Source organism: Peromyscus californicus, unplaced genomic scaffold (assembly GCF_007827085.1).
Source record: "Peromyscus californicus insignis strain IS unplaced genomic scaffold, ASM782708v3 Scaffold_5__1_contigs__length_169319896, whole genome shotgun sequence".
In the NCBI taxonomy this organism is placed as follows: domain Eukaryota; kingdom Metazoa; phylum Chordata; class Mammalia; order Rodentia; family Cricetidae; genus Peromyscus; species Peromyscus californicus.
This window is the reverse complement of record NW_026294573.1, coordinates 134,034,211-134,049,984: the sequence shown is the minus strand read 5'-3', so window position 1 is coordinate 134,049,984 and position 15,774 is coordinate 134,034,211. Positions and strand designations below refer to the sequence as shown.

The following is a 15,774-nucleotide window of genomic DNA, read 5'->3' as shown; positions in this document are numbered from 1 at the left end:
GCATTCAGTCTCCATGTTAACACCTTTCTCCTGAACCTCCTCATTCATACATTTTCAGCTGCAGTCCTGAAGTCACTGAAGACAAATCAATAACCTTTCCTTGAAATTCAGTAGCCTATTTTCCTAGGATGCTCTTAAAACATACCACTTCCATGACAAGATCTGCTTAATGTTTGTTTAAAGCAGTTGCTTATGTCTTTGGGCAAAGGAAAACTGAGCGTTTTCTCACACATGTCACTCATGTCTGGGTGCTAATGACAAGGTGATTTTTCTCTTGTGTTTCAGAAGCTTTCAGAGGGCTCATTCTTGTAATGGCATTAAGCAGATGAAGCAAAGTTAAATGCTACCAAATAAACTTATGAATGCTGAGAGACATTGGCTATATAGTCATTCCTGGTATCAGTACTTACATTGTGCTTTGTGAGGTTTGAAATGTTAGCTGCTATTGCTTGGAGCCAATCCATACAGTCTTCAGCAGAAAGGCATTGAATAATTCCACTGCAGACTCCATCCACAGCAACAACTTGGAAAGCGTTTGGCCTACAGTTGCATCAGAACAGAAAGAAACAAACAGCATGTTAGTTAGCTGTTTACAGCTCAGTCCAGTACTTGTGGAAGAGATCTTCCTTCATACAATATGACAAACAGCTTCCATATCAAATCAAATTTGATTACCTTCTTTATATATCTATATCTGCTTTAAAATGAAGCAAGAAAAATGATCACAATATTATATAATTCCAAATAATTAGAAAGTGTTCTTAAATTAAGGTAATTGTGGGCAACCTTTGAAATATAAAAGAAAGCATGTGGTATTGAACAGCTGCAACTCAGGGGCATTTTTCCCCCTTGGCCAAGTATGCCCAGTCTGTGATTCTTTCTCTGATCTTTTGATAAGTGCTATTACATTTTCTGCCTTACAGTGTAAAGACTGCAAACACAAACAAATATTAAATATTACATGGTAAACCTCATGTTAATTTCTTGAATGTTGTTTAGATAAAGGTTTAATGGACATGAATACATGAAACTACAGCAGGAATGGGAGCCACCAAAGGCCCTGGCCATGAAAATTAGTCTGTCGTATAATGTGGGGGCACTTTAGAAAATTTGCAAGTCTTATTTAAGTCCACCAATAATGGAGTGATAGACAACTGCTTCCACAGTTGAACAATCAAAATAGGATCACATAATCACATATTATCTCCAAATACACACATTTCCTGGCTCCATCAGTTTCACAACTGGGCATTTGAGGAAGTTATATATTATTCATTTACTGAAAAAAAGGAAAACCCAAGGAGCACACATATGGCTCAAGGTCATGTGTAGGCCTCTGTCCATTTATTTTCTCTCTAGACTAGTTCCAGTCTCTAAATGGAACACCGGATGCCAGCTTTGCTATCCAAGCACTCTGCATTAAATTTTTCAAATGTTTATATAAACTAGTTCTCATACTTGATGTTTCATACTAAAGACAGAAAAGTGCTCAAACTTGCATTACTTATTATAATTTAAAACTAGATATTTGTTAGTAATAAAGTGATTTTAAACTTCTTATAATAAAAATATACTACATGAAAAAAGTATATTAAAAACTCACCAGTACATTCAGCTTAATTTTTGGTTGTGAGCCTAGCCTTTCATGGCTGAGCCATCTCCCTAGACCTGAACTTTAATTCTAATGCTCAACAATAAGTAAGGCATCTACAATATTCAGAAATAAGTCTGGAGAGATGGCTCAGCAATTAAAAACAGAGACTCCTCTTTCAGAAAACCTAGATTCTATTCTCAACAACCACATGGAGGCTCACAACTATCTATACCCTACAGTGTTTTGGGGGTAGACATCCTCTTTTGACTTCCAAAGTAACCAAGTATGTTACACAGACATTCATGCAGGCTAAACACTCATATGCATGAACAAATATTTTTTAAATATCCATACAGAAGCACAACAATCTACAGAAAATAAGGACAAATTTGAGCATAGCAATGTATATTTTTTCCATTCTGTGATTGTTGTGACCATTTCTTCATAAGCTGTAATTGTAAAATGAGCCATCTTAGAAATAAGACCCAAATGCTTTCACTCTAAAACTAAGGCCTAAGATTTCTCCTTTTAGGTACAGGCCATGAGTTACTGGAATAGGCCATGAGTTACTGAAACCAGTCAGTCCAGATTCCCGAAACCAGGAAGTGTAAAAGTACAGAGTCACAAGGTAGTCATGAGGTAATGACTGCCGGACTATGGAATGTCCTGTCCCTGGTTCCCTAGGTAACTGTTTGACCAAAGAATGTTCTAACCCTGGTTTCCAGGGTAACTGACCATAAAAATGTCCCTACCTGAGGGCAGCCAATGAGAAATGGTAGCGGGCAACCACCCCCTTAGAAGTAAGATTGAGCCATGATTTCTAGAAAGTCCCTAGAAGCGGGCCAATCAGAATTATACCCATACTAGCACCCCCAAATGATGTAAACTTGTGGATTTTTCCTTTAAAAACTGAGCTTGCAGAGAGGTGGGCACTTCGCCAAGCCTCCACAGCATTGGATCTGTTGGACGAAGTCCTTGCCTAGGCTTGCATTGCTTTTGGATATCCAGAATTAAACCTTGCTTTTGCATTCTACCATGCTCGTCTTCGGTGGTCTCTCTGGGGGTTACAATCTGGGTACAACAGTAATAAGAGTACAACAGCTAGATATTTTTAGTTCATCAATTCTGAAATTTATGTAAGCTTATAAATTTTATAGTCCCTGATAGAATAAATCTGAGAGACTCATCTTTTATACATCAGACCTGAATATTAAAGCAAAACAGTTTTTATAATCTGTACAATGCATATAAATAAACATACATTTCTAATTGAAGTTAATTATTCTTCTTTTGATTCATAATTGATTGTATGCCATAAGTTTGCTTACTGTGTCCATGAGGGTTGGATAAGAGAAGTGAGATAATGATTTTTGTAAATTAGAAACAAAAATTTCAGAGGCTAAAATATACAAAATTATTGTGTCTTGATTGCCCTCTGTATGAGCAGGAATCCAGGAACCTGGATATAGAACAGGCAGTGAAAATTGAGAAGAGCTCTGTGGACCTTCCTGGCAATGAAAAGCTGGCTAGGATCCATGGTAAGTATTTGTCTGATTATCATGGATAGATATGCAGCTTGGATAGGCCTATTATTAGGGAAAGTAATGTGACTAGGGAAATCTAAGGTACACAGTTGAATTAGGACACTTGAATGGATGCAGTTCAATAACTCCATGATTAAAATTGATAATAAGAAACAACAGAACCAAAATTCCTCTTTTTTTTTTAACCTAAACAGTGGAACAGCTATTGTGGGGAAGGCAAGAGAAAAAATAAATCTTACACAGAAATATGAACTCCAAAACTAAATATGAGGGGCTCAAAAACATGGCATCTTTTGAGAAAGACTGGTTGCTGGGTCTGTTACAATAAGGCCTTATCTGTAAGAACTTGCAAATCATTCCATACATGTCTACCTCATCCCTAGGTCAGGAATAGCCATGCTAACACTTCAGTATTTGACTAATATATCATGTCTGTACTTACAATCTTTGTGGTAACTACAAAGTGCAAAAAAAGGATAGATAGATAAGCCAGATGGTGATGGTGGTGCCTGCCTTTAATCCCAACACTTGGGAGGCAGAGGCAAGCAGATCTCTGTGAGTTCAAGGCCAGTCTGGGCTACAGAGTGAGCTCCAGGAATGGCACAAAGCTACACAGAGAAACTCTGTCTTGAAAAACCAAAAAAAAGATAGCTAGATAAATAGATAGATAGATAGATAGATAGATAGATAGATAGATAGATAGATAGTGTTAACATTTCATACAAATATCTAGCCAGCACACAGGGTCTTACAGCTGTAGTCACTTAATTATGCACATGCACTGTGTAGATGAGTAAACCTGTATATGCATGCTCTAGGACCCCCTTTAAAGGCAAGCTCTACTTGTTCCTCTCTCTCTTTCCCACCACTCCTCTGAGAGTCAGGCAGGCAGGCCTTTGCATCTCTCATTTCCAATCCCTCATACTCTCTCCCTTCTCTTCTCTTCTTCTCTCCTCAGCTCTTGACTCCTCTCTTAATAAACCCTTCATGTGAGCCCTGTCTCATGGCATGTCTATCTGTTCTCATCTGCTATTTTTAACGTTGGTGCTACAAGACACAGCAGCTCTCCTGGCACTTCCCCCTATTTGCTGGCAGTCTGAGGTGTGCCAAGGACCCTGGACACAGTTTATCTACAAACCCCTCCACACAACACCAGCTACTACAATTGGTGAGTCTCCCCTCTCCCAGTAAGTGTAAATACTTCTGTGGACCCACAGAAATGACAATTGGTCATCTGGTGCCCCACTGGTGTTTTTGGAAGAGGGAGGAAATCCCAGCCACTGCCTTCAGGGTAATCGTCAGTCTCACTCACCAGCAATCACCTTTGGCCATTACTCATGATTGAGGCCTTGTTTCTCATCTATGGGACCTATGGTGTCCCTAGTATACATCAGACCTATGTGTCCCTCAGGCTTGGTACCTTTGCCCCTGCCCTTTATGTGATGACTCAATGGGCAGCTTGTGCATTGTCTATTGGTCCTCAATTTCTCAGATGTTAGAAAGTATAAGCCATTGAATCTTGTTTTTTGTTGTTGTTATTTTGTTTTTGTTTTCTGCCTCACTCATGGGAAATAAGCCTACCAGTAATATAAGCCCAACATCTCCTCTGGGATGTCTTTTAGAAAACCTCAAATCTCTACATTTAATCCCCTATTTAAAGGCTTCTAAACTGCTCTGCCTTTGCACCCAGAAATGGCCCAAATATCACTTAGATAACTGGTCAAAATGGCCAATTAATGGCAGTTTAGACCCTGATGAGACTTTCCAATTTCTGTCAGTGGATGGGTAGATGGAAAGAGTTGCCTTATGCTTAAGCTTTCTTTTACCTCAGCTCCAAAACTTCTCTCTGTGCTTCCTGTTCACCAGCTCACACCCTCCAAGCTATGCAATCTGAACTAGAAGAACCCTCTACTACTACTCTAGACCCTGATAACAAACCCCCTCCATTTCAAACCCTGATAATGAACCCCACCATTCCAATACAACTGTCCCTTCATCCTCTTCAGTAATGGCCCGCTCCAGTCATTCAACTCTCACACCTATTTAACCCTTCTTGGTACCCATTCTTGTACAACTATGGCATCCCACCCTACCCAAACTTACAGTTCTCCCATTTTGAGAGGTAGCTGGAATGGATGGACTGGTGAAGGTATATGTCTCTTTCTCACTAGCAGAACTCTCTCAAATAGAAAAGAAACTGGGTTCTTATGTGCCTAACTCTACCTCTTTTATAAAAGAATTCCTATAGCTGGAAGCTTCTCTGGTCCTGCCCAACCCTGCAGTCAGGACGAATCTCTCCCACCCACATCTCACAACCACTTGGTCCCAAGTAAACACACAGAGGCTTATATTATTTACAAACTGTATGGCCTATGGGTTCTTGCTAGCTAGGTCTTATAACTTAGTTCAACCCATTTCTGTTAATCTATATGTTGCCATGTGGCCATGGTGTTGCCAGTCTGCCGGCATCTTGTTGCTCCTTCAGCAGTGGGCTGGCCTTTCTTCTCTTTCTCCTTTCTTCTCCTGTCTCTTCAGTTCAAATATCCTGCCTAACCTTATTCTGCCTCACCATTGACCAATCACCTTTATTTATCAACCAATCAGAGCAGCACATATTTACAGCATACAGAAAGACATCCCACAGCAAATTTCAATATATTACCTAATTTTATAGTCTCATCTTTATATATATATATATATATATCTCAACCTACTTCCTGAGGAGTGCAGGCAAGTTTGGGAACATGCTGATGAAATTCATCAAACCAATGCAGCACATCTGCCTGGTCCCAAGGTGGTCCCCAACCATGGCCCCTAATGGGATTATAATACCCCAGGGGCTGCTCTAGCTCGAGACAAGTTTATAACTTGCTTACTGGTGGGTCTTTGTAAGACTGCCCTTTAGCCAGTTGACGATGGGAAACAGCAGGGAATTGTTCAGGACAGATAGGAAAATCCATCTCAGTTTCTTGAAAAACTCACAAAGGTCCTATTACTGTATACTAATCTAGACCCTGAAAAGACAGAGGGCAGACAACTCCTTATGACCTATTTCTTTTCCAAGAGCTTCCCCAACATTAGGGTCAAGCATAAACATCTGAAGAGAGGGCCATTAACCCCACAGGCAGAAGTCTTAGCACTGGCCTTTAAGGTATACCATGGGAGAGATGAGAAAACCCATAAACAAAAATACAAAATGTTGGACTAGGTCATCCAGCTGGCCTTGATGATTGCCTGGGCTCCCTTACCCCATGGGACTCAAGGACCATCAGGTCCTTGGAGGGTCATTGGTCAGTTGCCTGTCCCTTCACACTTTGTGGCATGGGGATATCAAACACAGACCAGTCCTCCAGCCAATCTTCTAGGCCTGGCCATGGACTACTGAAGGGGCCTGGGTTTCTCTTGCTTGACCCAGTCCCTGTCATCTTTGACATGGAGCCTTGAGTAGTCACTAGGGTGTCAGAGCAGCCCATCTCCTTTCTCTTAGACACTGGAGCCACGTACTTGGTCCTGAGGGAGTTTTAGGGACCAACCTCTCCTTGTCTCCCTATTGGTGGGGTAGGAAGACAGCTGTAGCTGAAAGTTTTCTTGTGTTCCACTTGGCCTATGATCAGGACAAATCTCTCTCACCCACAGGTTCCCCAGCCACTCAGACCCAAATAAACATACACAGGCTTATATTAGTTTTAAACTATGGCCATGTCAAGCTTCTTGGTATCTAGTTCTAATGTCTTAAATTAACCCATTTCTGTAAATCTATACTTTGTCACATGGCTTATGGCTTACCAGTACTTTTACAGACAGCCTTACTTACCTCATCAGACCCTACCACTCAATTGCATTTTCAGGGATATTCCTCTCATTCATTTATTTTTGATTGTGCCAACTTGTCCTGTACCCTTACTTGGAAGGGATCTTTTAGACAAAATGGGATCTTCTATTTCTTTTGCTCCACTCATTCATCTGACCCTAGACTCACCAGCAGGCCCTCTCCTTCTCCTCCCAGCCACTTACCCTACCAGCTCCAACACACCATTTCCTCTGCCAGCTTCACAGTTGGACCCCCAAGTCTAGGATATGCGGAACCCCTCTGTTAGTAGACACCATTCCCCCATTATCATCCAATTACAGGACCCTACCCAAGCTCAGTACCCACTCTCACTCCAGAGCCTTAGGGGACTTAAACCTACCATCTCTGATCTTCTAATAAGAAAACTACTTTATCCCTACATCTTTTCCTTTTGACATTCCTATACTTGCAGTTAAGAAAACTTATGAGACCTACTGCTTGATTCAAGACCTCCAGCTCATTAATTATGCAGTGTTCCCCCTCTATTCTGTGGTGCCTAACCCTTATATATTCCTCTCTACTATCCCTTCAGGAACCTCCCATTTCTCAGTTCTGGATTTCAAGGATGCATTCTTCTCTATCCCTCTCAGCACTCAGTCTCAAAATATCTTTGCTTTTACCTGGACTGACCCTGACACTCATCTCTCCACACAGCTCACTTGGACTGTCCTACCCCAGGGGTTCAGGGACAGCCCATATTTATTTGGCCCAGCCTTAACTTCTGACCTATTCTTTTTATCTCTCCCCAAATCTAAACTCATAAAATATGTGGATGACATTCTCCTTTGTAGTCTATCCTTACAAATTAGCCAGACTAACACCTCTGCTCTTCTAAATTTCTTGTCCATCTGGGGCTATAGAGTCTAACCTTCCAAGGTCCAACTGTCCACTGCTCAGGTCACCTACTTGGGACTAAACATTACCCCAACTCACAAAGCCATTACTTTGGATAGAAAGCACCCAATCCAGTCTCTTGCAGTCCCTTATAATAAAGTGGAGAGTTTATCATTCCTAGGAATAGCTAGTTTTTTGTATCTCTGGATCCCTTCCTTCTCCCTCCTTGCTTGCCCTTTATATGAGGCATCCCTTGGCCCCCAACATGAACCCCTCATCAATCCCATTATTAAGTCCTTTCAGAAGCTCCAACAGACTCTCCTCCAGGCTCCAGCCCTTTATCTCCCAGACCTTACATGTCACTTCTCCATCTATGTAACAGAAAAAGAGGGATATGCCAGTTGGTATCCTAGGTCACCAGCTGCACCTGTAGCATATCTGTCAAAAAAAAAACCACACCAAAAACTAGACCTTACCACCCAGGGATGTGTACCCTTCATGTGTGCTTTAGCAGATGCTATGGTTCTCATTCAACAATCAAGGAAACCACCACTCTCTTGTCAGCCCACAACCTGTTCCATCTCTTAACTTATAAATGTTTACAAACTACCTCCTTCCTGGGTTCTTTCTCTCCAGAAGGCTTTAATAGAAGATGCCACACATACTTTACAATCTTGCTGACCCCTCAATATCTGAAAGCTTCTCCAGTGACCCAATATTGATCACTCCTCATTTCATTCTTGTATTGAAACCCTAGAAGAACTACTGTCCCATCATTCACACATAGAGGAGGGCACATTTTCTCAGGCCACCTGTAACAGGTACACAGATGTAGCTGCTTTTTACATGATGGTACCCACAAAGCAGGTTATGCCATACTGTTAGATACTGGGGTGGTTGAAGCACAGGCACTCCCTGCCCACACTACTAACTAAAAGATTGAATGATAACTCTCACTTGTGCCTTCCAGTTGGCAAAATGACAATCCCTAAGCATTTACACAGACTCTAAATATGCTGTTCATATCCTCTTGTCCCACGCTGCCATCTGGAAAGGGTGTGGGCTCCTTACAGCAAAAGGAGGATCTATAACCAATTCAGGTCAAATTATGGCCATGCTGAAAGCCTTCTATGTCCTTTTAGCCATAGGAATTATTAACTTCTAGTCTCATCAGATGGACTACACTATCATATCCAATGGAAAAAAAACGAGCTGATGAAGCAGCTAGAGCAGCAGCCCTCCAAGAACCAGACTCACCTCACCTACCACAGGGAAAACATACACTACAACCCACTTCCTCACAGTCACCCCCTGACACTGACAAACTCTGTCCTGTCTACACTAATTCTTTCATTCTAATAGCCAGGCTCTGTCTCATTTTGCCAAGTTTCACCTCTAACTGACCCCTGAGAACTTGCATTTCCTAGGAACTATTACTGCCTCCTGTAAAATTTCTCAGATGTCAGACCCTAATTTCAAATATCATAGTCCGCCTTTTTCTACCTACCAGGCCATGGGCTCCATCCTGGAGACTAACTGGCAACTTGACTTTACCCATATTCCAACAGTCAGACAGGTTAAGTGTCTCCTGGTTCTAGTGGATACATTCTCAGACTTGGTGGAGTCATTCCCACTAATAACAAAAGGGCTCAGGCAGTCTCTGACCTCCTTCTTAGGTAGATTATCCCCTGATTTGGAATTTCTGACTCCCTCCAGTCAGACAATGGTCTTGCATTCACCTCCTAGATGTCCCAAACCTTATCTAAAGCTCTCAGTATCCTTTTACATTTTCATATCCAATATCACCCTCAGTCCTCAGGAAAGACAGAACAAACTAATTGCTCCTTAAAACACTTTTTTATTAAAATGTCACATGATCTTAACCTGGACTGGGTAAAGTTCCTGCCTCTAGTTCTTTTCAGACTCCTGGCTCTCCCCAGGTAACCTCTTTCAATAGCCTATTTGAACTTATATGTGGGAGGCCAATTCTAACCCCCGATGGTCTTCCTAATTCACTTCACTTATCCCACCTCAAACCCTTAACTACCTCACTTCAAGATAATCTTTCTTCATACACAGAAACCTGAACAGGACCCTGTTCTCTTAAGTTGCAGAGGACACCAAGATCAACTACCTTGTCTCCAGTTCCAGGAGAATGAGGTTTTACCCCACAACTGTAGTCAACCTTACTGGACTGGAAACCCCATATACTTTCCTTTCTGACCCCTCTCCATTTTCTCTTATCTCTACTAATCATACCTTGCTTCATCAATTTCCTCAATAGTCCATCTAGAATAATCATACTTAGAAAAGCAAGAACAAGACAAACCCCCAAAAAGACAATGGTAGGAAATAATAGAACTCAGAGCTGAAACAAACAAAATAGAAACAAAGAAAACAATGAAAAGAATCAATATCTCTAATAGCTGCTTTTTGAGAAGATAAACAAAATTGGTAAATACCAAAACAAAGAGAGAATTCAAATGAAAAGAGTCAGAAATAAAGAGGAAAACATTACAATATATGCCAAAGAAAATGACAGTATTAAAGGGGAATATTTTATAAACGTGTACTCCATGAAGATCAAAAATCAAAGAAATGAACTTTTTTCTAGATTTAAACAAACCACCAAAGTTAAACTGAAAAGAAGCCAGCAACTTAAACATACCCATAACAAATGAGGTTTTGACATAGTAATAAAATCTTTCCAGCTAAGAAAAGTCTAGAGCCAGATGGATTCACAGCAAAATTCTATCAAACATTTAAAGAAGAGTTATATTCAGTCTTTTTTATGATATTTTAAAAATAGAAGCACAAGGAGCACTCTTTCTATGAAGCCACAATCTTTCTAACACCCAAATCAGGTAAAGACACAACAACAAAAAGAAAACTATAAGCTAATACCTCTAAAGAACCTATGGAATAAAATAATTGCAAACTGAGTACAGACATCTATCCAAAAGATACACATCATGAACAAGTTGGATTTATCCCTGGAATGCAGGTATGATTCAGCATACACATGTAAATAAATAAATAAAACACATAAGTGGACTTAAAGACAAAATTTACATGCTCATCACATTAAATGCAGTAAAAGCCTTTGACAAAATTCCAACATGTGTTTCCGATACAAAGTTTTAGACAATGTAGGGTTAGATGGAATATACCTTAACATAATGAAAGCTATATATAAGAAACCTATAGCCAATATCATCACAAACAGAGAAAAGCTTGAAGCAATTGAACTAAAATCAGGAACAAAATAGAGGTATCCACTATCCTCACTCTATTTCAACAGCATGTAGGAAATATTAGATGCAGCTGGGTGGTGGTGGTGCATGCATTTAATTTCAGCACTCAGGAGGCAGAGGCAGGCAGATCTCTGTGAGTTCAAGGCCAGCCTGGGTTATAGGGTGAGTTCTAGGAAAGGTGCAAAGCTGCTCAGAGAAACCCTATCTTGAAAAACAAAAACAAACAAACAAACAAAAAACAAAATGAAACCCCCAAAGGTGGAAATATTAGATTCAGCAATAAGGCAAGATATGGAAATAAAAATATTCAAATAGGGAAAGAAAAAAATCAAACTATCCCTACATACTTGCTCTGTAGACCAGGCTGCCTCAAAGTAAGAGATTCACCTGTCTTTGCTTCCCAAGTGCTAGGATCAAAGGCATGTGCCTCCACTGCCCAGCAGTCCCATCTCATTCCTCACATAAAGAAAAAAAAAACCTTATGTTTAAATTCATATAGAACAAAAAATACTGAATACCTAAAATAATCCTGAGCAAAACAGAACAAAATAAACAAATAAAAACAAAACAATAACAAAATGCTAGAGGGGTTACCATTTTGAATCTTAAGATATATTACAGAACCATAGTAAGAAAAATAATATGGTATTGACAGGAAACAAAAAGGTATGCTGTGGGAAGGTCTGTATGTCAAATGTGTTGCTGATTGGTCAATGAATAAATCACTGATTGGCAGTGGCCAGGCAGGAAGTATAGGCGGGACAAGGAGGAGAATAGAGCTGGGAAGTGGAAGGCTGAGTGAGGAGACACTGCCAGCCGCCATCAGGACAAGGAAGATGTAAAGTACCGGTAAGCCACAAGCCACGTGGCAAGGTATAGATTAATAGAAATGGATTAATTTAAGCTGTAAGAACAGTTAGCAAGAAGCCTGCCACGGCCATACAGTTTGTAACCAAAATAAGTTTCTGTGTTTACTTGATCGGGTTTGAGCGGCTTGGGACTGGCGGGTGAGAGAGATTTGCCCTGACTGTGGGCCAGGCAGGAAAACTCTAGCAACAAAGGTAGACCAATGGTACAAAATCAAAGAAGCAAACATGAATACATATAACTTCAGGAACATAATATTTGACAAAGATGCCTAGAAAATACACTGGACCCCCCTCCCACGTTTCCCTATCACAGCACTTGGATTCTGCTGTTCACTTTACCACCTTCATACCTTCTTCTGTATTCTCCTTCCTCATTCCTAAGGAAAACCCCACTTCACAGTTCCCTTTATCAGATTGCTTGTTTCCTGCTATTCCATTTTCTATTGTTACTCAACTCCTCTAAATTAGAAATTGTCCCATCTTACTTTTGTGGTTTATGTATTTACTACAGGCTGTGTACTCACAAGTAAAGATTTGAAGCTATGAGCCTTGAATAAGGGAGAAAATGCTACATTTCTTTTTCTGAGTCTGGGTTGCTTCACTCATTATGATCCTTTTTGGTTCCATCTTTTACCTGCAATGTTTATGATTTCATTTTTTAATGCTGAATAATAATTCATAGCATATATGTACCACATTTTTCCAGTTACTATTTGTAGGATATTTGGTTGTTTTTTTTGTTTTTGTTTTTTCATTTCCTAGTTATTGTGAATGAACATAGCTGAAAGGTATCTGTGGAATAGAATATCTAGTCTTTTGGGCATGTGTCAAAGAATTATGTATCAGGGTCATATGGTAGGTGAAATTTTAGCTTCTTGAGAATTCTCTACAGTAGCTTCCACAATAGGTTTAAAAGTTTGCAATCCCACTAACAGTGAATGAATTTCTCCCATCTCCAACATCCCCTGAACATTTGTGATCATTTTTTCCATTGATCTTTACCATTCTGGTTGGGATAAGATGAAATATCAATGTTGTTTTGATTTGAATTTCTCTAGTTGCTAGTAATGATGATCATATTTTTAGTGATTACTATTTTTTTTATTGAGAACTTTCAATTCAGTTCCCAGGCTCATTTCTCAAATGAGTTGTATGTTTCTGTTGTTGCAATTTTTGACTCTTTGTTGTTTCAGTTCTTTGTACATTCTGGATATTAAGCCTCTGTAAGATGAATAGTTGGCAAAGCTCTCCCATTCTGTGGACTTGCTCTTTAGCTCATTGATTGTTTATTTTGCTGTATTAAAGTTTTCTAGTTTCATAATGTTCCAATTATAAATTGTTTTTCTTAATTCTTGTGAATATGGAGTCCTTTTAAGGAAGTCCTTTCATAGACCTATATTTTGTATATTGTGTTTCCTTCTAGCACTTTCAGAGTTTTGGGTTTATATTTAGGCACAATTTGCATGTAAATTGGTGACATCCTTGTTCAGCATATATTTCTTGGTCATGTTTGGCATATTGGAAATTCTGTTAACTTCTCAGTACTAGTAAAGCCATGGTTATTGAGGATTGTGCTGATGTAGTAAAATGCAAAACTAATTTACTACATCAGCACAATCCCTAACAATAATCTATAAACATTTATTCTTATACCACCAGGTAAGTTTCCTCATCCAGGAAACTTCTCTTTGTGACCAACAAAGACCACCACAGAAAAGCACAATCAATCAAAATGCAGAGTTTTGGAGTCCAATCTCAATGAATACATCTACAAAACATTCCACCACCTAGGCTCAGGGATCATTGAAGAAGAGGAAGCAGAAAAATTTTAAGAGCCGGAGGATCAGGGACTTTGCAGTGAGAATGTGTCTCCTAGTAACATCAGAGCTACACATCCATAAAATTTCACTAACATGATGCTTCTTCCATGATGCTGTGTTTAGTTCCCATGACTGTAAAAGCATTGCTTTTATGTGCAGCTCCTCGGGTTTTTGACTGTGACACATATTCTGTGTGTTTGTGTCTGTGTAGCCCCTATAGTGTTTCTTTTTACTTAGTTTGACATCCTTGAAGGAACATAAATGTCACCTCTGTTGCCCCTATTCCAAGCACAGTTTTTTTTTTTTTTTTTTTTTTTCCCGAGACAGGGTTTCTCTGTGTAGTTTTGATGCCTGATCTGGATCTCACTCTGTAGAGCAGGCTGGCCTCGAACTCACAGAGATCCTCCTGGCTCTGCCTCCCAAGTGCTGGGATTAAAGGCATGCAACACCACCTCCCGACCCCAGCACAATTTTTGTAATCTTCAACCTGTAACTATAGAAGTAAAACTCTTATCTGGCTTCTTCTTCATGTGATAATTATGTGGTTCATAATCTTCCTATTATCTCCTGTTCTTCCTTCCAAATGGTCCAATATTGCTTTGTAAAAGTAAAAATTTCTCGCTGGGTAGTAGGGGCACATGCCTTTAATCCCAGCACTCAGGAGGCAGAACCAGGTGGATCTCTGTGAGTTCGAGGCCAGCCTGGTCTGCAGAGCTAGGTACATGACAAGCACCAAAATTACACAGAAATAATAATAATAAAAAAAACAAGAAAAAAAGAGTAATAATTTCTCTCAATACAATTGATGCCTGGGGAATCCATTTTTCATATTCATCTTATCCACTTCTTTATCCTTCCACTTGTGGAAGATGAATCTTTCTGGAGTTGTTTATTCTCTTATTGGGTAATCGTTCTTCTCACAACAGGTCTTCCAAGAATATCTCTCTTTCTGCTTCTGAGTCTTGCCTATCGCTAATCCATTCTAAGCAATACTGTTGCTTTCCAAGTTTGTCATATTGAGTGTTTACTACATAGTCAAGAAATACATCACATTTTATCTTTATCTGATTCTTTTCATAAAATTTGTGGACTTCAGAAATGTATATTGTGGAATTTTTTAACCAGAATTCTTTTATCTTAGCCTAAAATTTACTGGAATATACACCTGCAAAGATTATTCATTCTTTCTTTTTCCTTGTTTCATATTATACTGATAACCAAGTACTTAAAGGCATCTTCTGTTTCAAAATTAGAAAAATACAATTTATTGAGATATTTTTATTAAGTATGTCTCAAATTTAAGAAAGAAAACAAATGCAAACCTTCAATAGACCAGTATTCCCAAGTAAGGAGATGTGCTGAACTGGATTAGAGTTTACTGAAGGAATTATGTGTATTCCCAGAGACAGTTAATGGTTTACTATGTATGTCTGTGGGTCTGTGAGTTCAAAAAATCAACTGTAGGGGTACACAGATCCCAGTCTGTACAAACAAAAACCAAAACCAAAATATAGAAATTCCCCATTTGGTAATCAGACTCTGAATTCTTGGACCCAGACCCAAAGTTTTGCTATGTCATAAACAAACATTTGTAGCCTAATATCCAATGAACATTGGCACTTGACCCCAGGTAGTCAGTTTCCAGTAATACCTGGTGATTTCAAATTCACTTCTGAAGATAGTAAAGCATTGGCTAGTATTTGTAGAACTATGAGATAAGACTAAATAACCATCCACTTTAACTGCTGTTGAAGAAATCTATCCACTCTTGGCTGCATGATCCCTTTTTGGGGAGATTCCCCACTCTTGCCAGGTCTCATTGTTGGGCTCTGACCCCCATTCCTTGAGTAGCTGTTGCCTTGCTTGCTGATCTTGATCAGATGTCCTCCCTATGCTAATTTCCTGCTGATTTCCTTCCTCTTAAAACAGCTTACTGGAGGTTCCTTGTTTGTGTATCCTGCATTTGGTGTAAACAGCTAGGAAGCAAGAATGTAAAACATCTGTAGTGA

General features: G+C 39.5%; 1 protein-coding gene across 14 annotated transcripts in view; it reads right to left on the bottom strand.

Annotated features, from left to right (window-relative positions):
* Positions 1-15,774, bottom strand: part of Sntg1 (syntrophin gamma 1) — a 728,018-nt gene that overhangs the window by 213,514 nt on the left and 498,730 nt on the right. For all 14 annotated transcript variants that reach the window (XM_052717737.1, XM_052717738.1, XM_052717736.1 and 11 more), the window contains one exon: positions 411-540. In XM_052717737.1, coding sequence (XP_052573697.1) covers positions 411-540 — 130 coding nt within the window. The remainder of the gene's footprint in view (positions 1-410; positions 541-15,774) is intronic.